This window comes from Salmo trutta, chromosome 1 (genome assembly GCF_901001165.1).
Source record: "Salmo trutta chromosome 1, fSalTru1.1, whole genome shotgun sequence".
Taxonomy (NCBI): domain Eukaryota; kingdom Metazoa; phylum Chordata; class Actinopteri; order Salmoniformes; family Salmonidae; genus Salmo; species Salmo trutta.
In genome coordinates, this window is record NC_042957.1 from 28,184,643 (window position 1) to 28,209,692 (window position 25,050).

A 25,050-nucleotide genomic window follows, 5' to 3' on the forward strand; every position below is an offset into this window, starting at 1 on the left:
TTATATACAGTACCAGTCAAATGTTTGGACACACCTACTCATTCAACAGTTTTCCTTCATTTTTACTATTTTCTGCATTGTAGATTAATAGTGAAGACATCAAAACTATGAAATAACACATGAAATCATGTAAAAAGCAAAAGCAACAGCTTTGCACACTCTTGGCATTCTCTCAACCAGCTTCATAAGGTAGTCAGCAGGAATGCATTTCAATTAACAGGTGTGCCTTGTTAAAAGTTCATTTGTGGAATTTCTTTCCTTCTTAATGCGTTTGAGCCAATCAGTTGTGTTGTGACAAGGTAAGGGTGATATACAGAAGATAGTCCTATTTGGTTAAAGACCAAGTCCATATTATGGCAAAAACAGCTCAAATAAGCATAGAGAAACGACAGTCCATCATTACTTTAAGACATGCAGGTCAGTCAATCCAAAGACTTTGAAAGTTTCTTCAAGTGCAGTCGCAAAAACCATCAAGCGCTTTGATGAAACTGGCTCTCATGAGGACCTCCACTGGAAAGGAAGACCCAGAGTTACCTCTGCTGCAGAGGACATGTTCATTAGAGTTACCAGCCTCAGATATTGCAGGCCAAATAAACGCATCCCAGACACATCTCAACATCAACTGTTCAGAGGAGACTGCATGAATCAGGCCTTCATGGTCAAATTGCTGCAAAGAAACCACTACTTAAGGACACCAATAACAAGAAGAGACTTGTTTGGGCCAAGAAACACGAGCAATGGACATTAGAGGCGACTTATGGTAGAGAAATTAACATTCAATTCTCTGGCAACAGCTCAGGTGGACATTCCTCCGTTCAGCATGCCAATTGCACTCTCTCAAAACTTGAGACATTTGTTGCATTGTGTTCTGTGACAAAACTGCACATTTTAGAGTGGCCTTTTATTGTCCCAAGCACAAGGTGCACCTGTGTAATGATCATGATGTTTAATCAGCTTCTTGATATGCCATATCTGTCAGGTGGATGGATTATCTTGGCAAAGGAGATATGTTCACCAACAGGGATGTAAACAAATTTGTGCTTGAAAGTTGAGAGAAATTTCTGGGATCTTTTATTTCAGCTTATGAAACATGGGACCAACACTTTACATGTTGCGTTTATATTTTTGTTCAGGATACATGAAGTGACAGAGACCCATTCCTCACATCTCTTAACTGTATTGTACCTCCTATCTAATACCAGGCATACTGGGTAATAATGTCACTTCCAGATGACTGCCCTCCCTTACTCTACAAATGGAACAGGATGCGACAAACCATATGTGAAACTCAGTCCCTCTCCTCCTCCTCCTGTAAAGAATGTGAAATGTGTGGGTAGCACTGGCAGACACTGAGGTGAAAACCGCTCACTGCTAATGAGTCTCTTTGGGTTTCTGTTCTATGGCTTACAGATGGTAGGGGTAGCTCAGCAAGACAAAACAAAGATGTTTCACTTAGTTTCTTGTTTTGTTTCCCATTTTAGAGTTATTGTGTGTGTGTGTGTGTGTGTGTGTGTGTGTGTGTGTGTGTGTGTGTGTGTGTGTGTGTGTGTGTGTGTGTGTGTGTGTGTGTGTGTGTGTGTGTGTGTGTGTGTGTGTGTGTGTGTGTGTGTGTGTACACTCCATGTTCCCTATGACCTCTCCTTGTGAGTTATGGGATCACATGGCTGTTTCAATGTCATTTTATGCAATGTAATGAATTCCATTCTTCCTCTCCCATGACAGAGTGATGTTTAGTACACTGAACAGGAACAGAGACGTTGTTCTCAGCCTTTATCAGATAGTTAGCTACTTCAAAACAAACAGTAGTACATATGTCATATTGACCAAAAACATAGTAGCCAAAATGTAATTTATCATTCAAAAGTATGAATGTGTCTTTTAAAAATGTTCAAAGATATTATCTTACTTGTACTGGCAAACTTGATGTAAAGAAGTGACATTTTATTTTAATTATGTGAATGTGTCTAAATACCATATAAAATACCATTGGATTTTAGGTAAGGGGTTCATTGTAACAAATGTTACAGTTAACCCCCATTACAAACCTGAGTTTAATCTGAGTCTAATCTGAGTCTAATCTGAGTAGTCTGAGTCTAATCTGAGTAATCTGAGTCTAATCTGAGTAATCTGAGTCTAATCTGAGTAATCTGAGTAATATGAGTCTAATCTGAGTCTAATCTGAGTAATCTGAGTCTTGTGAAGAAATACAACAATAGTTATTGTCATCAACTATAACGATCAAAGGACCTCTTCGTACTGATAAAAATTCTATACAGTATACTGAACAAAAATATAAATGCAACATGCAACAATTTCAAAGATTTTACTCAGGATCTCGTCACGGTATCTCTAATACATGGGGAATGTTCCGCAGGTCAATAATCAAAAACAGAGGGGGCATGAATATTTATAATTCGGCCTGAACAAAAAAAAGTGTAAATAAAACCTCAAATAATTAATGGATTCAAGCTAAACTTTCTTGGCATGTAGATACATGAACTAAGCATTAACACATTGAACACATTTCTAAGTTATTTCTAATTTGAGTTATTTAGTTGTTACTTTGGGCCCGTGTTACTTTCTTCCAATTCTCCCTTAGTCATTACTCTAGGTTTATGTTTCTGCTCACAAAAACACAAACTACTGCGGAGGACAACATTTCCATTAATGAATTCTCTGTGGAAGCTCATTTGTAAAGCTCTCATAACAAATTGCTGGGGGGGTTATGTTCATATGACGTCACCATGAAAATACAGATTAAAGAGTGTAGCCTCAGTCTGCTATTCTAAAGGCCATATGCAAGAGCTGGCTGTGGGAATTACTGTCCTTAGGACCTTTAAGGAGATTTTATCTCAATATTATAAAGCTCAGTTATTGTACCAGCAGTAATGTAACTGAGAAGTTCTGGTTGTGTCAGAGGGAAGCTGCAAAACACCCCCGCTGACATGGAAAATTAATAACCAAATAATCCATTTTACCAATCACTTTACCATTTTAGATTAGAATTTCATCTGTCATATTCAAATGATTTAATCTGGAACAATAGTACTGTGTGATGCTGTGTATCTATCTACATAATGGAGCAGGAACAGAACTGTACAGCAAGATGGCCTCTCATTGGTTGCCTTCCCTACTGGACCAATAGGAGTAATGAGGCCTGTGACGGCTTCATCAATATGCACCGTCTTATATATCTTTATTAGCAGTTTGGCTTCACCATGGATTCATTCTTTGTGGTCCTTGATTGATGTCATATTGTCCAGTGTGGTGCCAAGGAGACAATCTTTATGTGGCAGTTGTGGAGACAGATCTTCCTTCCTCTGGGCTCAAAGCTTCCTATAATGGCAAGGCTAGCTTCCTGCAACATGAACCTGGCTTTAAATGTGGTGAGTCTTTCAAAGCATAAGCCTCATCTTTTAAACATTATAAATTAATTTAGGTTTCACTTTTTAAATATCAATTCTTGGGCATGTAATTTAGTAAAAGTATTAACCAAACGCAGGCTATAACCAACAGCTGTTGATGATAAACCTACAGTAAATTCAGAACGACTGAATACTGTATGTGCGGAAGTATATGCTAAACTGAATACGTTTTTTTCTGACACAGAACAGAAGTTAAAACCACAGCAGGAAACCATATTACCAGATAACTCATTCTCTTCCTGTCTGGGTTGATACTATTTCTACCTCAGTGGCCACAGAATACAGCACAGTGTGTTAATGCTACTGTATAGTGTTTCAACATAATTAAAAAGATGACAGTGGGAATAGGTACACCTAGAACATAAGTATTTTTGATGTTCTAAAGAGCTTCTATGTTGTTGTACCTTGAAATAGTGGTGTAAAGAGTCGCTTCAATGCAAGTGTTTCTCCAAACTCCTCTCCTCGCTCCATGTTTCTTACCAGTTTTTAAAACTTATTTCAATGATTTGTATTTCTCACTGACTAAAGACCATGACATAATTACCTGACTCCTCCGCACAACACTTGCACCATGGCAACAACAGCAAACTCCAATTGCATACCCACACTTACAGCAGGTTTATGAGGAAGTTTGGTTGACTGGAATACTCTGTATAATTACGCTGGAGTTTTTTTCCCATTGCATAGTTGTGTACTTTATACATTTTCTTCATCAAAATGACAACTCATAGGCATATATTGACCTGACTGACCTGTACCTTGCTCGAATGTTAGGCATGCATATTTTTTTATATACTGTACATGTACAATGACAGCGCCGCTGAAATACCACGTGTTCCTGAGACCTATAGGGCATCAGCTGGCCTGGTGACACAGAGGTTAATACAGAGGCATAGATTTATAGAGCCTTGTCAACAGTTACCATTTGAATCATCAAATCCAAACTCTGCCAGAGCAAATGTTTATACAGCTTTGTCTGACTGGACACCTTGGCTGGAGCCATTGCAACTGAGCCTCTTTGGTGTATAACAGGATTGATGGCACAGGGTTGAGTGAGAGTTCCCAAAGGACACTGACACTGTAAATGCCATTATATTGATGGTTCTGCAGCTGATGAGTATATTGGCCACTCCAAGGTGGGCTCCCGAGTGGCGCAGCGGTCAAAACCACTGCATCAGGGGCGTCAGGTAGCCTAGTGGTTAAAGCGTTGGGCCAGTAACCGAAAGGTTGCTGGATTGAATCCCCGAGCTGACAAGGTACAAATCTGTCCTGCCCCTGAACAGGACAGTTAACTCACTGTTCCCCGTTAGGCCGCCAATGTAAATAAGAATTTGTTCTTAACTGACTTGCCTAGTTAAATAAAGGTTACATTAAAATACAGTAAAGAAAAGGTCACACCTTGATTGTCACCTTCCTCTTGACTCTGACTCTCAGTGTACGTTTGTCTTCTAGTAATCTTATGTACAGTTGAACTCTAATAAAGTCAAGACAGCCTCACTTGAACCCTGTGTGTGTTTGTTTGGTAGGCTGATCTCAAATGTGAAATTCAGCATGACTGTGAGAGTTTCCTTCTCCAGAGATGCAATTCATTTTACACTGTGTTTTCAAATATCAAAAATCTTTACACTTTTCCAAGACATCTGCACTACCTTTGGGAACATGGAGGAGCCATAACTTAATCAGCAGAATATGTCTCTTGTTGTGATGACACATAATTTAGCCACAGTTCAGTACCATGGTGACATAGATGTTAGACATACATAGACATACATATTCTTTGCCTTTGCCAATTTCAGTTTAGCTATATTCATTTGAAGATATTTTGCAGATATAACATGTCCTTTTTATCTACTGTAATAGCTACAGTATCATTTTCCAAGTTTCCCCCCACAAATGTATCCCTCTGTTGGCCAGTCCAAGAGTTACATTTCCCTTTCCTTCTAAACAGGAAACATCTGCAGTGGTGTGAAATGTGGACGTTAGTGATAAGTCTGATTTAATTGTGAACATTTCATTTCCATTATGATGTGAACTGTCTCCCCTGATACATATATAAAAAGGTGGGAGGTGAAATCACACCTCTGCAAACAGAGCAATGCTAACAAAAGCAATCATCATCTTAGTAAAATGGCACGAAGCAAAAACAGGTAAAAACAGAAATGGATAAAGATGGACCAAATCAAAGTCATCTTCATTCACAATACATGTCCAACAAAATGTTGCTGAATATGTTGTGTCTGATGGAATGATTGGTGCAATGACTGCAATCACATTTTCTCTTTGAGTAACAATAACAAACTATCTTAGTAGACAGAAAAGATCCCTTTATCCTGATTTCTACACTATCCCCTGGCCCTGGCATAAGAATGCTTTGTCTTTATGCTCTGTAGGAGGGTCTAGAATCTACTCAGCCATATAGCGCCCAGTCCCGTATGCCCATATAGCACGCAGGTAGCAACGTAGTGACGTAATGTGGTGACGCAAATGGGCTTATATTGCGCCAGTGGCCACAGTAGCCCTGCCTGCCTCATTGACTTGACTGCTGCACAGGACTGCACAGCTGGGCTCGTCAGGCCTAACGTGATGCTGTCAGACTGTGCATGGCCCTTCCATCTTTGCATGAGCACAGGAGCGAAAGCTACACCAAATAGGCCACACAGACAGAGCCATATGAGCCAATGCTCTGTTCAGCCCTGTTTTTATGATCCCATACAACACTCTTCTGTCTGACTGACAATTACAGCACACACTATTGCAAGAGGTTGTTGTTCTATATGCTGACAATTCCAAAGCCTTTAGTCTTGAGTCAGAATCAAAATCTGCCGGTAGCAATAAAATGAGTATAAATGATGAGGCGATCACTGTTTGACCCTTCAGTTAGTGGCATGCCTATATCACGTCACAGTGAATTTTCTGAGATCCAAAACAAACCTGTCTCAGTGGGTGTGGTTACAGGATGATGACATTGCCATGGTAGTGTGACAATCAACATTTACATTTTAGTCATTTAGCAGACGCTCTAATCCAGAGCAATTTACAGTAGTGAGTGCATACATTTTAATATGTACTGGTCCCCCATGGGAATTGAACCCACAACCCTAGTGCCATGCTCTACCAACTGAGCCACACAGGACCAATCAACACCTGCTGACTCAGATCTGTTTTGGGGACAAGGAGAGAAACAGATAACATACATAGGCCTACTGTCATGAAATATTAGATAACATACAGGTAACTGACAAACTAAATGAAATACTTGAGTAAATATGGGATACAAAGTATGTTGAAAGCAGGTGCTTCCACACAGGTGTGGTTCCTGAGTTAATTAAGCAATTAACATCCCATCATGTATCAAAATGCCCAGTTGCCCATTATTTTGGCTACCGTGACTAGTAGAAAAGATCTCAGTGACTTTGAAAGAGGGGTCTTAAAAGAGCATATGGGGCTTAAAGGGTGTGTGTGTGTGAGTCACCAGATCTCAACACAATTGAACACTAAAGGGAGATTCTGGACTGGCGCCTGAGACAGCGTTTTCCACCACCATCAACAAAACACCAAATGATGGAATTTCTCATGGAAGAACAGTGTCACATCCCACCAATAGAGTTCCAGACACTTATACAATCTATGCCAAGGTGCATTGAAGCTGTTCTGGTGGCTCAATGCCCTATTAAGACAGTTACCTGTGGCATTATAATTAGATGACAATTGACATGAATATGTAACAGCTTAATTCTTATTTATTGAACTGTGGTTTATTTATTTAACTAGGCAAGTCAGTTAAGAACAAATTCCTATTTACAATGACAGCCTAGGAACAGTGGGTTAACTGCCTTGTTCTGGGGCAGAACGACAGATTTTTACCTTGTCAGCTCAGGGATTGATCTAGCAACCTTTCAGTTATTAGCCCAACACTCTGACCACTAGGCTACCTGCCGCCCATTGACAACGTTTTTATTTTTTTGAATCTATTTCTTGTAGTAACTGGAAACTCAAATGGAAGCTTGACTGGAGTCGAAATAGTTAACGAGGGGAAAGGCACAAATCACTATTGTGCTCGTGCACGGCGAATTGTAAGGGTGTGGACGCGCGCCAAGATAGTCCCATTTGGTTCCCGGGGAGAGAGAACGGAGTGCGATAAACGAGAGAGAGGGACGCGGAAACAAGCAGGAGCGGTCCGCGAGAGAGGTGCAGCGACCGGTGACAGCTTTTCACTCGAACCGTATAGACCAAATAATTGGTTCATTTGTAAAAAAAAAAAAAAAATCGTGAAGTTGTCGGATCAGAGGCTTTTTATAGGGACAAGGGGATTTTTCTTCTGTATAGAGAGTATCATTCGGGATTCAGAATGTCGGGGAGCAGGGAGGAGGAGCGGCGGAAACTAGCCGACATCATTAACCACTGGAACGCCAACCGGCTCGACCTGTTCGAGATCAGCCAACCCACCGAGGTGAGTCCGTGGACCTTCCCTGAGTACAGGCCGCACCAGTCGGGAAAGAGACGATAATTCCCCAGTGCAGTGGGAAGAAGCTGGGGGAAACGCGCCTGATGAATTATTAAAAACTGGCAACCAAACACGTTTGTTAACAAATACCTGTAGAGCACCGTTGAAATGCAACAATGAGTCTCAACAAAGTACCTAACCCACACCTTAGTTAATCGCAAACCAAACTCGAGAGCTAACCAACCTGTCAATCAGATAGCTGGCCTAATGTTTGTGAACGTTAGCTAGTCTCGAACCTGTTTTCTTGCGTCAGTTGGTGGTGCACTAACAGCAGCACGCTCTAGTTGTGGCGTGTGCATGTCATGCACGACGAGGTGCAACACAATTTATCCAAGAGATCCCGTAAACTTGCTGTAATCATGTGTCACACTTAACTATCATTAGATCGCTAACGTTACCTAGCTAGCTAACTGTAGCATCTAAACAGACGCAATCCGACCGGCGTTAGTTAGCTAGCTGGAAAACCCCGACTCCGTAGCTAGTTACAGACAATTAAATTGTTTTGTATTTGTGGAGTTATTTTGCTTGTTTTAGCTACATCCATTCAAGTTATAGTTATACCTACACGTGGAACACGCATTTAGATACCAGCCCCGTTGTATCGCTATATTTCCGTCTAAGCCTTCTGTATTTCACCACCGTGATGAGGGCTATCGTTAGCTAGCATCAAACTAAAACCACAGAAACCTAGAAAGCTAAATAACGGCGATTCGCTGGCTAGCTAGCTTAGATATATCAGCTAACGTTAACGATGGTGTTGAGATGATCAAGCCATTTTGTATGCCACCAGGTCGTTTGGTAGTTACAATAAACACTGTTTTCTACTATATACGAAATACGTGTTTACTAAGATAATGTCAAGTGTTTAGGCAATACTAGTACTGTAGTGGGCAAAGTAAAAGAATGATTATGGCTTATCCTACTACTACTGTATCTCTCGACATAACCAGATGGCTAGCTAGGCTAAATCCGTTTAAAATGGTCTAAACACTGACCATCGATGATGGTTTGCTAACAATCTCTGTTCTAATCAAACTACTAAAATGAATGTTGGGTCTCGTGCAGATATTTCTGCATTCAACTTGCACGTGGTTTTTGTTTCTGTCGGATGGGTTTTAGATCTAGCTAAGATTTGGTGGACTGTGTGCTGTTTGCCACCCGTAGTCAAGTGTTTTTACGCGCGCAGGTAGAAGCCAGCCACCCCCACCTCTGAGTTGCAAGTCAAAGCATTTGGGGGTAACGGGGGACCCCTCTCATTCGATGAATTGGCTTTGGACAGCACTACCGCTTCAGGCCTATAGCTGACGTAACTTACTTGCTGCGGTGTTCTGGGAATCCTGCAGTCCTGAGTCAGTATCCCCCCTCTTATTTATAGCTCTATTATTTTTGCATTTGCTTGAGCAACATTTATTTTGTGTTGGTTTGATTAACATGTCTCACATGTAACATACACATCCCTCCCCCCTCTAGTCATTGCTCCCCACACCCACAAGTTCAAACATAATACATGTCAATTTTCAGACAATTTAGAATTTTGTTTATTGCTTATGAGCTTGCCAACAAAATGTCGGGGAGGTTGGCTGTTTTAGTTACCATAATGGAGGCCTTCTGAAAATGTTATGTCATTTTTAGCCCATGTGTGACAAGAGCTCCTTAAATCAAGATTTTTTTTTATTGTTAATGACATAGTTTTATAGCATGACCCCATGGCTGGTTATTTTAAAGCCGATTGGCCAGTGTTTCTCTTCTTCCTCCCTCTGACTATGTCCTGTGGAATTCACTTCCTCTCATTACCACACAATCATATAGCAATTAGCAAATTCGGTTTGTTTGTATGAAACTGCTGCTTTTCAGGTATACTGTTGGCTTGTGGAGAGCAGGGGAAAAAAACAATGTTTGTTCTCCTTAGTCTTGATAAATGCTATAAGATATTCAACTGGTTGTAACTGCTGACCAGGTCTCTCTCCTTTGGAGTATGGACAAAATACCAGCAGTCTTAAGGGCTTGAATGTTAAAACAATCCAAACAGCATTTTCTTCTCCAATTCAGTATTGGTCCTCATTAGCTGCAGGGCTTGAGAGAGGGTGTATGGAAGCTTTTGACAGGCCCAAATCAACGCCCTGTGCAGCACTGCGTCGTGTCAGAAGGTTGGGTCTGTTCGTGAGAAACCAGCTTTGTTGCTGTCAGTGTTTCCATTCTTCCCTGTGGAAGCCAGTGATTTGATTGTTGGTGTCAGTGGAATGGGTGCACTGTTTAGGCCCATTCACATCCCTCCTCTGACTTGCAACGTGTGCCCACTGTGATCCTGCGAAGTGTGATTGTTTAAACATGGCCACCTGGGTTAAAGCTCGGTATGTCATCACTCTGGGTGGAATTAACCAGAAATGAAGCGCTATCCTCTTTTGTGTGGCACTGCTGCCAACCGAAATAAAGTGCAGCTTGTTTTTTTGTTATATTTTGAATGGAAAGAGGACTGAGTCAGTGATCAGAGCAACATTACGTATAACCTAACTGACCATCTGGTCCTTTGATGTTCAGTCCTAGTTTGTTTTTAACCATGCTGCTGTGAAATCCCATGTTAACATACCTACTTTCGTCATCCACCAGCAAAAGGCTGTGACGTCATGTGGCTGTGTTTGTTATTGTTCCGGGTCATCATGTATGATGGTGGAGAGCTTCTGGTCCCGCAGGCCTCCTCTCCAGCATGCGACTTGCCGCTGACTCACTATTTCCATGGCAACAACATACTAGTGATGAGCACAACACAGGACTTCTTGCTTTGTGCCCTATCAGCACAGTGGACATAGTCGATACCAACGGAGCATTATACATTCATCTCTACTGTGTCAATTCACTACAAGCTTTCATATTAACTGATACATCGGAGGTCGTGTGAAGGATTGTTGTTTCATACAAAGCCCTATGATATGCTTCATTTTTGAGAGTGTATTGGATATCGTTATTCTCAGGGTTGTTTGTAATTGGAAAAGGAGAATGTGTCAACAAGAGAAATACACACACTCCCTAGCCGGGCCTATGCTGCTGTTTGTATGGAAAATACTTTGTCCACAAAATGTTGTCTTCACACCAGGCCATGCAGAGTAGAGTAGGCTACATAAAAATGTAGCACAGAGGAAATGGACCTCTTTGTTACATCTGCCATTAGTGTGTTTGCATTACTGATTGGCTCCCAGTACTTTAGTAGACCATCCATTCCACATGGACTGACTGGTGTGTGGTTTTAGGGTAAGGGATCTATCACCCTAGATGAGAGCACAACTTCAGCAGATGGAGCCTGTCTTGCTTCATAGTCTTGAGATTAAATTGATCAAAGACAACGTGTTATTAGATTTGTCACACACCCATTTTCTTTACACTGTGTCATTTCAGGTTTACAATCTCCATGGAGATTCTTTCCCTGCATTTAAATATGTACACACACAAGCATCCTTGTGTGGGCGCTCGCTGTGTACTGTAATTACACCTTACACAGAATAGACGAGGTGATTTACAGTTCCCAACAGCTGTCATTTGTGATTTTATCATCCAGACAGTAGTAATCTGTGGGGACCTTGGAGTGGGCTGCCTGGGATTGGCACATCCTGACTGTGCATTTGTCTGTCATTCCCTCTGTGACTTTGTTTGTTGCTGCTCATACCGGACAATACTTGGCTCCTCTTCAATTGGCCAAATGTATTATCCACTTAAGGTTGGAGACATGCATTGTAATATTTGATTACCACTGCTGGTGTTGAACAGTTCACAAGATGACTAGGCTGGTATTGGCTGAGCTATTGGCTTTTGACTTGAGGGGATACTGAGGTTTGGGCTGGCACCTATCGTTCATCCTACACTGTGTGTACTACTGTGTCTTGTCTCCTCCATGAACAAATCTGTTCAACTCTCTGCTACTGGGAGAAGGGAGCTGTAAGTGTGTTCCATTTCATGGCTCAAGGCTGTGTGTGTGTGTGTGTGTGTGTGTGTGTAGCTGAGAAAGTTCTGTCAGAGTAATGGCTCCCACCCAGTTCATTAAGAATCGGGCCAAAGATCACAACCACATCTTGTCACTTACTGGCTTCAAATGGAATTATGGCCCTTATATCTCATGTCCAGACTGGCTATTACACATCCTAATCTATCAACTACCCTGCCTACTGCTGTATTATGTTGGGTGATCTAAATCAGTTGAATAATAACAAATGAGAACACATTTTCATGGATATAATTCTCAAATGTTGCTCTTTGGCTAATAGAGCACAGGATGTGGGGATGGTGACCCCCCCCTTCCCCAGGCACATTGAAAATACCTGGTATCATATGTGGATCTCTCTCTCACACACGTACACAAGTGAAATGATTGGTGGGCTCAGCAGAGAGATGGCGGTCTCTGCTGTAGGAGAGGCCTGGCCTTGGCTTGTCAGTCCCATTAATCCTCAGAGACGGTCATTCCAGTCCGCCTCTGCCCTTTCCTCAATCGACCACACAGCCCGTCTAGCCCCCTGATATGGTTGTTCCTTCAGTCACTCAGAGCCAGACTCAAGCCTGTAGGCCTTTGTGACCTCACACGATCAGATCATTTTGGGCTGATGACTTGTCTGTTTTTAGTATTTACAATCAATAGAGATCTGCCCCACAACCTGGTATTTTCTTCCACTCGCTCTTCTGACTGGAGGAAATTTACATTTGCAGGCCCGGTGTCTGATATCAGGCTTATTGTTGCAGGACTTTTCTCATGTGAAAAAACAACATCATCTGATCGTGTTGCGTTGAGTCTGCTTAGCTAGGGGTAATTGAAACCTCCCTCAGCCCCCACTTGTCCTTTAGTTACAGGGAATGTCTCCTTCCATTTGAACAAAATGTCTTCATGTTTCTGTCTGCCAAATAGTTTGTGGTCGTCTTTCATATTCCCGGAATGGTGTCTTTTTGTTTAGTACAGCCTGTCAGTGGTCGGTGTGGTGTCTTGGTGTGTGGAATGTCTCTCTTGCCTGTTTATGAACAACAGTCCGATGCTAGACTAGCATGGGAGCTGCTGCAGCTGCCAATAAAGCTTTTAGAATGACCCTGGCATGAACTTAGACCTCCTACAGTAGGTGACTCCTGCCTAGCTACTCCCTTCAATGGTGTCATGTGATCATCGCCTAGCTGAGTGATCACACGCATATCCCTTGTACAGGATTCCCCTTAATACTTCTGGAGAACATTGTAACATAAACAGATTGTGCTAATCTTCAGGGCTAGGTGTAGCATAATACTCCGGTCCAGTCCACACATTATCCAGATGATTACGGTTGTATGGGGGACGTTTGGCTGCCCTCCCATTTAGTTTGAGTGATGGTCACATTAGGGATCAACCTTCTAGCTTTGAAAGCACACACATCCCGAGAACTGTGAAAGGTGAAGACGCATTAAACCTCCATTTTCTCCTATGATGAGGAACAGAAGGCAGGAGGAGAGAGCGATTTTTAGAGACGGCAGGACTTCCTCTTCTCATTTTCAACCTGCTGGGAGAGCGCCTCCTGGCAGAGCCAGCCTAATGCACGTGCTGTTGACTTCCTAATGTCCAGGTGGGGCTTCACTTATTAACTAGATTTCCCAGTTGTATGGCACTGTGCACAACGTAGCCTATACGTTAACCTTGTTGTGGTACTTGTACGCATACATACAATTATTTCATTTGTTTCTCAGCATGACGACCAATGAGTGAATGTTCAGCTGGTTGTCTTTTGTCTTCCTGATTGTCTTTGGGTTTCCTCCTGATTTAAATGCTCTATCGTCAGGTTGTTTCCCTTGGATTAGGAATGCTGCATGCCTGTATCTCAGCGCTTCGTGGAAGTATGACATCATCAAACCTCTTTTTGTATGCCTGATGGTACTGTATGTCCTGCTCAGACTATTTGATGCTGCCTTTGGCAGTGCTGGCGACTCATCATTGACCTTCTCTGATCAAGCCAACTCTCGTCAAAGGCATCTATTCAAGTACGTTAATGATGGTGGGTGGCGGCATATCCCAGTAGAGGTTTTTATAGCAAGGTATTGTAGTTTTGATCAGTCAACAAAAGCATGTTACATTCTGGAAGCGGCAGAAACGCCAGACGTCTTGTGGAGCCCGGCTCAGAAGATGAAGGGGGAGTAGGCGTTTGCATGTGCAGCGTCATCACATATTATACTTACACAAGTGCTTAGCCAAGCGCTGTGCTCTTTGTCATGTCTGTCTGGCCGACCCAGGTTAGTGAGCATCTCTACTTTTGTATGTGGGAAAAACCTGAGCGTGGCCTCTGGCGCTACTAGCCTGGGCCTAATCGCTGACACAGGAAAGTCTTCGCTCTAGCACACTGTTGGAGGGGGGGATTGAGCTGAGAGAGGGGTCTGCTAAGTCAGCCCTCTGTTTGCTTTGGACAGGGAAGAAAAGCACAACCATCCTGTGGGAGGGGGAGGGGTTAAGGGGGGTCAGAGAGGGGAGCGGTGGGGAGGCTGTGTTCGTGCCTTGTGCGGACAGCGAGCTGGGTTGGAGATAAAGCTGGAATGAGGGTCTGGGCCTCAGCGGAAAGCACCCCCCCCCCCATCTCTCTCCCCCGTGGCCCCTGGGGGACCAAACTAGCCCTCCTGTCCCTCTGTGGCTGATAAAGGCCTGTTAGATCACAGATGGAGGTTAGGGAGGGGGAGGTTGGGATGAATAGCACTGTAGCATCCTGCAGACAAGTCACTCAGGATTGTTTTGTAAAAATTTGGTGAACCCTAATCTAAGTCTAAATATATTTGAGTGAGAAGTAGTTTGGATATAATAACTTACAGGCTTTTAAATGTCCATTTCACAATGTTTGGCCGGTTGATAATTGTGTGTGTGTGTGGGAATACCCTGCCTGAAGCAGCCTCGCCCTGAAACTCCAAAAATGTAGACTGGGAACATCTGCTGCTTCTCATATGGGTCCCTGGTGTACCATCTCCTCTGCTTTTTATTAATTTCAGCGCTCGGCTCGACCTGACCCCACCTTGATGCTGCCTGTGTGGTGGGGCTGGGCTGGACAAGGGGGACGATTTGGCAGGCTGAGGGGGGCCTCTCTTGGAGTCTACTACCGGAGCACTTTCACCTTGTCCCACCTCTCCAACCCACACCCCTGTAGGCCTCAAGCAGGGGAACACCTGGCCTGGTCGACTGTAATAATAATACTCTTGCGAAGCAGACAATGGCTGCCTGAAGGATGACCGCTGTGGCCGAGGCTTCCCTAAACACAGCTCCACCCTCACATGTTTGTTGATCTTAACTGTCAGAAAAATGCCTTCAAGAGTGACTTCCTCCTTCGCACACGTTTTCTTTCCCCCTTGTTTGAATTGCCGGGCCAATTCTGAACAGTGGAACTGGAACACCCCTAGTTAGCAGTTGTCTGGGGCTGGGCTGTGTTGTGTGACAGGATCGGAACATGGAGGCCAGGACAAGAGGGGAGGAGAGGCCTGGTGGCGTTGAGTGACTGACTGCTCTGACGCAGGTTGGGCCCAGATGTGTGGTCTAGCTGGCCACTGTGGTGTGTGGCTATGGGGACCCTGGGGGGGGGTCCAGTCTGTGTAAGGATGTGGTCAGCTCCCAGACGTCTCCCCTCAGGCCCATGTGTTTGGTGGTGGGCTCCTGTGTGGTGGTGGGTGGCTGTGGAGACTCCCGACACACACACACACACACACACACACTAACATAGTCATCTGACAGAAAATGTGTTCCATATGAGGCAGGCGGTCTGGCTCGCGCTTTGAAGGAGTTGACTGTATTGATAGCATTTGGTAGGGCTGGGAATTGGGCGGACTGGGCATGCCTTCATGGTTACACTGCACCTGGCTGTGGTTGCTATGGACACAGAAGCCTGCATAGGTGTCCTAAGTTGGCCTGACTCGCTAAGGACTGACCAGCCTCTGACTTCATCGTGCGAGGTTGAGGTGAATTTTGTAGAGAATTGCTTTCTCCCACTCTCTGATAATTGGATAACGTTCGTCAGCACATTCTTAAATTTTTTTCATTGTACCAAAGTCACCTCTCCAAGTGGATGGTGCCCTGTTGCATAATTCAGTGTATGTCCCTGTAAAACAACACATTCCACACATTCCACTGCACCTATCCGGTGTATGTGACATAAAACATCTTGTTTTTCAGTGTGTGTGTGTCTCATTTTCTTTTCTCCACACACAGGAGGACCTTCAGAACACGCACACTAACGTCACACACACACACTGTGTGGAAAGCACTCTGACATGCAACCTGCGCGTGTGAGAAAATCTATACATTGTAATCATACAGTGCCGTGTTGCACAACCAGCCAATGTTTCACAGTGAGGGGTTACATAAAGCCATTATCCAGCTTTAAACATCTATTGATTTCCAACGGAACATTGTTTTGTTTTTTTGGGGGCCAGAGACAGTAGTACAGAAATGCAGTTATTGTTAAAATTACAGGGCTGTGTGCAGTCAGCCCCATCCCATGTGATGGGACCTCAGAAGCACACAACAACCCCTCTTTCTTAAGCAGCCAGACCAATACTGACTTCTATAAGAGAACTCTACTCCCTCTGTCATATTATCATTCTTGAAATGCTAGCATGGGGTGGGGGGGGGAAGCAACAGTAAGACATTAAGTTACACAAGTGGAAGCTTCCGTCTATAATGAAGCATGGGACTGCAGTGCAGAACTGAAGTTTATTCAAATAAAAATGAAGCACCTTGCTTCACTCTGGTCAAAAGGGAGTTTGTGTGCGCTAGCCTGTCAGTGCGTGAGCCTGAAGAACGTCCTGTGAGGAAGACTGAAGAACGTCCTGTGAGGAACAACCGGAGTCCTGTCCTGGAACTCGACTGCTATTCGCACTGGGCTCCATTAGAAGAGTCAGGAACAACACTATTTATCAAGGGAGGAGAAACAAAAAAAGCCTCACCTGTTTTTATTTTCTTCACCCTGTGCCATAATGGTTCATGAGCAGGGCCTGTTTTGAGCTCCCAGGGATAGGATAACCCACATACCCGCTCAGCCACAACAGCCAACCATGTGACCTGCCAGGCTCAGAACCCCGTCCCCATTCATCCAAACCTAATCAATGGCTTTTTGCAAGCGCTCAGTGTGTGGGAGTCCCTTTACTTCTGGGGCTTGCACCCACCCAACTCTGCTTAGTCAGTGGTGCCTTCAGAGAGGAGCCCTGTTTCTGTGTACCACAGAGGGAATGCCATTCTGCTGTCTCCTCAGCCAGGACGGGGCCATTTTAAGAGGCAGTATCCCTCCCTAAACGCTCTGTGTTATTGAAGCGGCAGACGGGCCCATCTCCCCCTGCGATTTACTGTCGTCTCTGTACACAGTGGGCACTTTACACAAGGCCACTGGGCCTGATGATAAGACCTCACAACCAGGAAGTAAATTACCCAGTAAATACTGGACCCCCCCCCCCCCCCCATAACAATGCGTCCACAGTAGGGCTATCGCATAACCTTGATCTGGCTGTTTATCAATGCTGTTAAGTGTTTGCCACGATTGATTTGCAGTGTTGCCTGGCGTCAGGGGATTTATGACATGCCCCAGGTCCTCACTCCATCCCCCTCCCACAATGCTCCAAGCGGAACAGACTGGGCACACCTGGGACACAGGAGATGCACTCATCTGGAGAGAGGTCAGAGATTTGCTATAGAGCAGTATTCTTCAGTCTGTTTCCTGGGGACCTATGTTCCTGTCCAGCACTAACAAGGATACTGCTGCTTAATAGTAATGGGGGGAAAACTCTATACAGTTACATGTTGCAATATTATTTTGGGATGATATTACAGGGTTGCATTAATGCAGAATTCTGCGTTAATGCAGAAACAAAACATATCCAAAAATACTTTGCTGTGTATTGTAAACGTAGATCTAAAATGCTTCTTATTGTAATTGCTGCTCTGCACCCGACAAATGTTGTGCTTCAGTTGTACTTCTCCACTCGGATGAGAAATCTTTGCTCTCCTCATCAATAAAATGCGGTTGTCACTATTTACCACAGCCACAAAGTCGTAAACCCTGCCTAGTTCTACAATTTCTCTTCTTAAAATTTGATTTTAATTCTAACCATACTGCGGACTTTAACCCTAAGCTTAAATTAAAACCAAAAGGGAAATTGTTATTTTCATGAATTTTTAAAGATATAGCCATTTTTTACTTTGTGGCTGTGCTATTTAGTGGAAGCCATACAATTCACGCATTCTCAAACATGCATTATATCAGCAGACAGCGCTCTACCTGACGTGTACACACGTCTCTCCGCTAAAATGTACGATTTAACTTCAAGCAAAACATTAGGACATTTTCCTGTGTACTTTTCTATTACACACGGAAATATGATGGCCATGCTTATTTTTAAAAAAGAAGACCATGCCTTTTCATTGTAAGCTCATTTACTTACGTGTGGCTGCTAGCCAAATAGCATTGCACTTCGGTAGTCATCTGATGAAAATGAAGCTATTTTGTGTCGAATGTGTTCTACTAATTTAATGGTCACCAACCGGTCGATCTTCAAGGCATTCCTAGTCGATCACCAAACATTTCTCTGTAGAAAAGCCAACGTTAAAGACGTCCTTTAAATAAAAAAAAAGAATGGTTGTAGGTGCACTTGATTCAGAAGCTCTGCACACCGGGTAGGCAAAGTGTTCCCATTTTGAACCATTTAATTTGTCTGAAAAGACACACTGCCTACCCAGCGGACCAGGATCCTGTGGCTAAATCGAGTGCGCCTTCTGTACTGGCCTATCTGATCGCTCAAATCACCGTGCCTACCGTTTCCATGACCCCGGCCACAGCGATGTTTGGTAGGCTACTAGCCTACATGAGATTTCAGAACTTTTAAAACCATGACCAGAGAGAGTGTCTAAGAATATAGCATAATTTTGAATGGTCATCCAACTCTGAATTCCAAGTCGGAAACTCTGGCTCCGACTTCCCGACCTGAAGATCACTTACGTCAGGATTTGACATTTTTTTCTCTCTCCAGAGTTCCCAGTTGCCTTGAAAGCACCATGACCATCAGATACAGGTACCATCAGTCCACTAAAATAAAAAAGCTAATTATTTCAAAATCATCTTTGATTTATGCTCAGCTGTGCTTGCAAGTGCTACACCGACTGATCTATTTTGTTCTCAAAGTTCGAGTTTTGAAATACAATATCGTCTGAGAAGACCAATATTGTCAAGACGGGCATAATGTATTAGGCCTACTGCACGAACCTCATTCCTTCACAACTGTTTTTATTAGGTAAAAAAAACATCTGAGCGGTAGATCTCTGCTTGCTTTTTGACTGCGATTGTGATCTTGACTCCGAGGTTGGTGATCACTGCACTAATGTATTGTGTGAAGGAGAACTACAGTTGCACGTCCCTGATCACTCTATTGAAGCAAAACACACTGACATTCAATATAAAACACAAGTAAAAAAAAATTTTTTGTTTTTTTTTATTGGTCTGCGTCTTGAAAATGCAGATTTCTGAACGCTAACGTGACCCCTGTATTACATCGACATTTGACTCCCAAGTATGGATTTGTAGCGCTAGTCAGCTGTACCTGCGCCAAAACTCTGGTGTATCCTTCCTTTAGAGAAGAAGCTATCTTCTTAAATAGCGAGCCGACATGTTTTCAGCACTTATTTCAAAACTCATTTTCTCATGCTCTCTCGTCGCTCTGCAGCAGGCGGTGAGCAATATGTTTGGGACATCGAATCGCAATACAAAAAGAATGGTGAGAATCACAATACATATCGTATCAGTACTTAGGTATAGTAGTAATTTCTTATCGTGAAGATCTTGACAATTCCCTGCCCTAATGCTGTATGTATAAAGGAGGGGCATAGATACTCTGTAGCTCAGTTGGTAGAGCATGGTGTTTGCAACACCAGGGTTGTGGGTTCGTTTCCCACGGGGGCCAGCACAGAAAAAAAAATGTATGAAATGTATGCATTCACTACTGTAAGTCACTCTGGATAAGAGTGTCTGCTAAATGACTAAAATGTAAAATGTAAAAATACTCTCTCTATAGAGGGAAGGAGAGCAGCAGTTTACAACACACCACATACATGAGAGATGAGAAATTGGAAATGAAGACCGCTGCCTCATGTTAAGTGGGTGTGTAGGAGGGGATTCGTTCCAGTGTAATGAAGGTTATTAAAGCTCTGATTTAAGTGTGTATTAATAGACTGGTAGGTGTTGTCTGGGTGTGGCATTAGTTTGTACGGAGGAGAATGTGAAGAAGCCCACAAACATTAACTGCAAGTAGTGTGATGTCATTTTCCCCTCCAGTTCCTCTGAAATCCCCCTTCAGGTCTAAGTCGAAAAATATTTACTTAGAAAGGTGAATCCTGATTCCTCATTCCCCCCCCCCCCCCCCCCCCCCCGCTGAGCTGTTCCAATAAGGTGGTCATGCCTCACAGCGTGTTTAATAAAGGAGGTCAGATGAATAACCCGGAGTCCTGGGGAGATGACAGAATGCTGCTGGAATCCATATTGAACAGGCACCTGTGGAAGGCCCTCTTATCAGATGGGCTGTCATCAGCCACAAAGCACTATTTAAAATACCTCCAGCTCCTAAGTCTCCTATCTTAATGAACCTTTCCCTCTGATGACTTTGAAGGGGTGACTGACATTGGTGGCACCTGCCAAGTTTGGTTGATGGGGCCAGCAGACCTCCAGACCCAGGTCTCCTTTGAGTCTTGTCCCAGGACAGAGCTTCGCTCCTGGGACTCCCTTGTGGTGGAGGTCTGAGACTGACGCCTTACCTGCCAGAGAGCCGTATCTTCAAGCTGCTGCAAAGCTCCTGTTTTTACTGACTTCTTCAAAAGCTGCAGTGTTGTCTAATGCCCAACTGAGCCCTCTCAAAACCTCAAGAGAACATGTGCTTTTTAGCTGTAGAATTCATACAGCAGAACTGTCAACAACATTGACTTTGAGGTGAAAGCAGTAAAGTTCATCTCACATTTATAGTCTTTCCTCCATATTAAATTCAAATAAAACAGAAAGCCTGGTTTTGTGAGTTTAGGCTTCACACTTGTCTCCATGCTTTATGATGGGAATACTGTAGCAGTTTGAATTCCTCTTGGTAGTAAAAGTGTTGGTATTTTTGCTGTTGGAACATGTCAGTCATTCTAGCTCAGAGGGCCTCTAACTGTATAGCTAAAGGGGTAGAGTCAGTGCAGGTGTGCATATCTTAGCTCGCCCCACCCGGTACACTTAGACGCTGTATTCTTAGAAATAGGCCATGGAGCTCATTTTAAAATGCATACCGGGGTTTTTTTTTTATCAGCCAAGCTTGATTTGTATCTGGATGTTTACTCAATATGGCACCACACCCCGATCTAGAGATGGAATCCAGTATAAAGGCTGTTCTCGCAGTCACTCTTTCTTCATTCACTCTCCGTCTGGAGAGGAGGATGTGGCTGTGACCTGGCCTCTTGCACTGCCGTGTGTTTTCTCCACGGCCCTTCCGGGGCAGTGGTCCGGCGCAGGCTGCAGCTGGGAATCTGTCTTTTATTACCGGAGAGGGAGAGATTCTTTGTTTAACTAAGCACTGCAAAGGGGCTAATGGCATTTCAGCCTGTCTTTTGAGTGATGTGCTGCTCTCGCCTTAATGGTGACAACCTGCTCTTAACTCCGGCGGAAGTAGGTCCCCTTCAGACTTCACGTTGTTGAAGGAAAGTGGGAGTAAAGGTCGAAGGTTAAGGAGGCATAGAGTGTAACGTGGAGTCTTAACATGGACTGGGAGGGGGACTGACTGGCTGGGTGGAGTTACTTGTGGCTTTCAGCTCTCCTCTCTTGGCTTTTCACAACCACCTGCTGTGGTTGCGACCAGTCCTAGTGTGACTAACCACCACTAGCCTCCCAGAGGAGTTGTTATTTAGTGAGACACTCCTGTCTGGCTGAGGTTGTAAATCCACTAGGCACGTCCAAAACGAGACCCTATTGGCTGTGGGAACAAGGCCTTTTCGAGAGGACCTGACAAGCCTCTCAGTCCTCCGTTACGTCTTATCTTTGCCTGGGCCCTGTGTGAGTTGGTGGGGGGAGGCATTCAGGAGACCTGGTTTGTGTTCCTAACTGGTTGTCTATAGAGCTGATAGTGGAGGGGCATGTAGGGTCTGTCTAGGGAAGGTGTTGCAGGGTCTGCTGTTCTCAGACTGATAAGGGCTACTCTGAGGTCATGACCCCTGTGTTGCTACATTATCTCCATTGAGGGTTGTGTTTGTAGTCTACTTTTCCCCCCAGACCTGGACTGATAGCAGTGTGTTTTTGTCCCCAGTGTGTCTGTGTCCCCTGCCTGGAAGCTTTCATAGATCAGTTTCTGTTTATTAGGTTGTAAGTTCCAAATTGGTTTGAACTGCCTTTTAGCAATCTAATCTTCATCTCCTGATTGTGGTTCTGTCAAATGGAGGCCATGGAATGGTTTCACTGTCACCGGTTTTCCAGCAGCACCTCAGAATTGTGCAAGCTGAGCTATGTGACAGAATCCGTCGAGTGACGTTACCGTGACCTTTTGTCAGACTTCGTAGTGGGTTGTGCGACGCTATTCTCAGACGCACGGTGACATGTTGTCGTATGGTATCTAGTGTGTTATCTCCTTCCGTTCCAGACTTTTCCCTGATTGACCCTGCAGTTCTTGAGTAGGTCTGAGAAGTGACTCTTGTCTGCTGACTTGAACCATTCTGTTGACTTCTATGAGACAGGCCTTCCAAGGCATAATGTATATTTAAAATATAGTTGACAGGCTAGTTGGTATTGGTAATAGAACAACCTTGAACCAAGTCACATTGTAAATGTAAACTTTTGATTAGCATTGCATAGCATGCTGTGGTTCTCAGCTTATCTGGGGGTTTGAATGGTGATGGTTCAGTACGAGAGGTCGACCGATTAATCGGAGTTGCCGATTAATTAGGGCCGATTTCAGGTTTTCATAACAATCGGCATTTTTGGACACAGATCATGGCCGATTACGTTGCACTCCACGAGGAGATTGCGTGGCAGGCTGACGACCTGTTATGCGAGTGCAGCAAAGGGGCCAAGGTAAAATGCTAGCTAGCATTAAACGTATCTTATAAAAAACAATCAATCTTAACATAATCACTAGTTAACTACACATGGTTGATGATATTACTAGTTTATCTAGCTTGTCCTGCGTTGCATATAATTGATGTGGTGCCTGTTAATTTATCATTGAATCACAGCCTACTTCGCCAAACGGGTGATTTAACAAGCGCATTTGCGAATAAAGCACTGTCGTTGCACCAATGTGTACCTAACCATAAACATCAACGCCTTTCTTAAAGTCACTACACAAGTAATATATTTTTAAACTTGCATATTTAGTTAATATTGCCTGCTAACATGGATTTCTTTTAACTAGGGAAATTGTGTCATCAACCAGCGTTCTGTGCAACAGAGTCAGGGTATATGCAGCAGTTTGGGCCGCCTGGCTCGTTGTGAACTGTGTGAAGACTATTTCTTCCTAACAAAGACAGCCAACTTCGCCAAACGGGGGGTGATTTAACAAAAGCCCATTTGCAAAAAAAAGCACAATTGTTGCACGAATGTACCTAACTATAAACAGGAATATTTAGACTTATGGGTGCCACCCGTTAGATAAAATATGGAACGGTTCCGTATTTCACTGAAAGAAAAAACGTTTTGTTTTCGAAATGATAGTTTCCGTATTTGACCATATTAATGACCTAAGGCTCGTATTTCTGTGTGTTATTATAATTAAGTCTATGATTTGATAGCGCAGTCTGATTGAGCGGTGGTAGGCAGCAGCAGGCTCGTAAACATACATTCAAACAGCACTTTGGTGCGTTTGCCTGCAGCTCTTCGCAGTGCTTCAAGCATTGAGCTGTGTTTGACTTCAAGCCTATCAACTCCCGAGATTAGGCTGGCAATACTAAAGTACCTATTAGAACATCCAATAGTCATAGGAAAATTAAATACAAATGGTATAGAGAGAAATAGTCCTATAATTCCTATTATAACTACAACCTAAAACTTCTTACCTGGGAATATTGAAGACTCATGTTAAAAGGAACCACCAGCTTTCATATTTTCTCATGTTCTGAGCAAAAAAACTTAAACGTTAGCTTTTTTACATGGCACATATTGCACTTTTACTTTCTTCTCCAACACTTAGTCTTTACATTATTTAAACCAAATTGAACATGTTTCATTCATTATTTGAGACAAAATAGATTTTATTGATGTATTAAGTTAAGTGTTCATTATTCACTCAGTATTGTAATTATTCACTCAGTATAAAATTGGCCGATTAATCGGTACCGGCTTTTTTGGGTCCTCCAATAATCGGCACCGGCGTTGAAAAGTCATAGTCGGTCGACCTCTATTCAGTACTGTGTCTCAGTCAGACCAACTGTCTGATAGTGCCCATTTACAGCACATTCAGAAAGTATTAAGCTCTTGACGACTTCCTCATTTTGTTACGTTACAGCCTTAACCCCCCCCATCAATCTACACACTACCTCATAATGACAAAGCAAAAACAGGTTTTTAGACATAAAACCACACCTGGAAATATCGCATTTACGTAAGTATTCAGGTCCTTTACTCAGAACTTTGTTGAAACACCTTTGGCAGCGATTACAGCCTCGAGTCTTCTTGGGTATGACGCTACAAGCTTGGCACACCTGTATTTGGGGTGTTTGTCCCATTCTTCTCTGCAGATCCTCTCAAGCTCTGTCAGGTTCATGGGGAGCGTCGCTGCACAGTGATTTTTCAGGTCTCTCCAGAGATGTTTGATCTGGTTCCAGTCCGGGTTCTGGCTGGGTCACTCAAGGACATTCAGAGACTTGTCCCAAAGCCACTCCTGCTTTGTCTTGGCTGTGTGCTTAGGGTCGTTGGGGCGAAGGTGAACCTTCGCCCCAGTCTGAGGTCCTGAGAGCTCTGGAGCAGTTTTTAATCAAGGATCTCTCTCTGTACTTTGCTTCATTCATTTTCCCCTCGATCCTGAGTAGTCTCCCAGACCCTGCCGCTGAAAAACATCCTCACAGTATGATGCTGCCACCACCATGCTTCACCGTAGGGATGTTGCCAGGTTTCCTCCAGACATGACGCTTGGCATTCAGGCCAAAGAGTTCAATCTTGGTTTCAT

General features: G+C 43.5%; 1 protein-coding gene across 13 annotated transcripts in view; it reads left to right on the forward strand.

Moving 5' to 3' along the window:
- The first annotated feature begins 7,420 nt into the window (after positions 1–7,420).
- Positions 7,421–25,050, forward strand: part of afdna (afadin, adherens junction formation factor a) — a 132,814-nt gene continuing 115,184 nt past the window's right edge. For 11 of the 13 annotated variants that reach the window (XM_029752057.1, XM_029752064.1, XM_029752036.1 and 8 more), the window contains exon 1: positions 7,422–7,875. In XM_029752057.1, the coding sequence (XP_029607917.1) occupies positions 7,774–7,875 (102 nt within the window). In that variant the 5' untranslated portion in view covers positions 7,422–7,773. Of the gene's footprint in view, positions 7,876–25,050 lie in introns of all 13 variants that reach the window. The other 2 variants (XM_029752027.1, XM_029752031.1) reach the window with 1 other exon arrangement.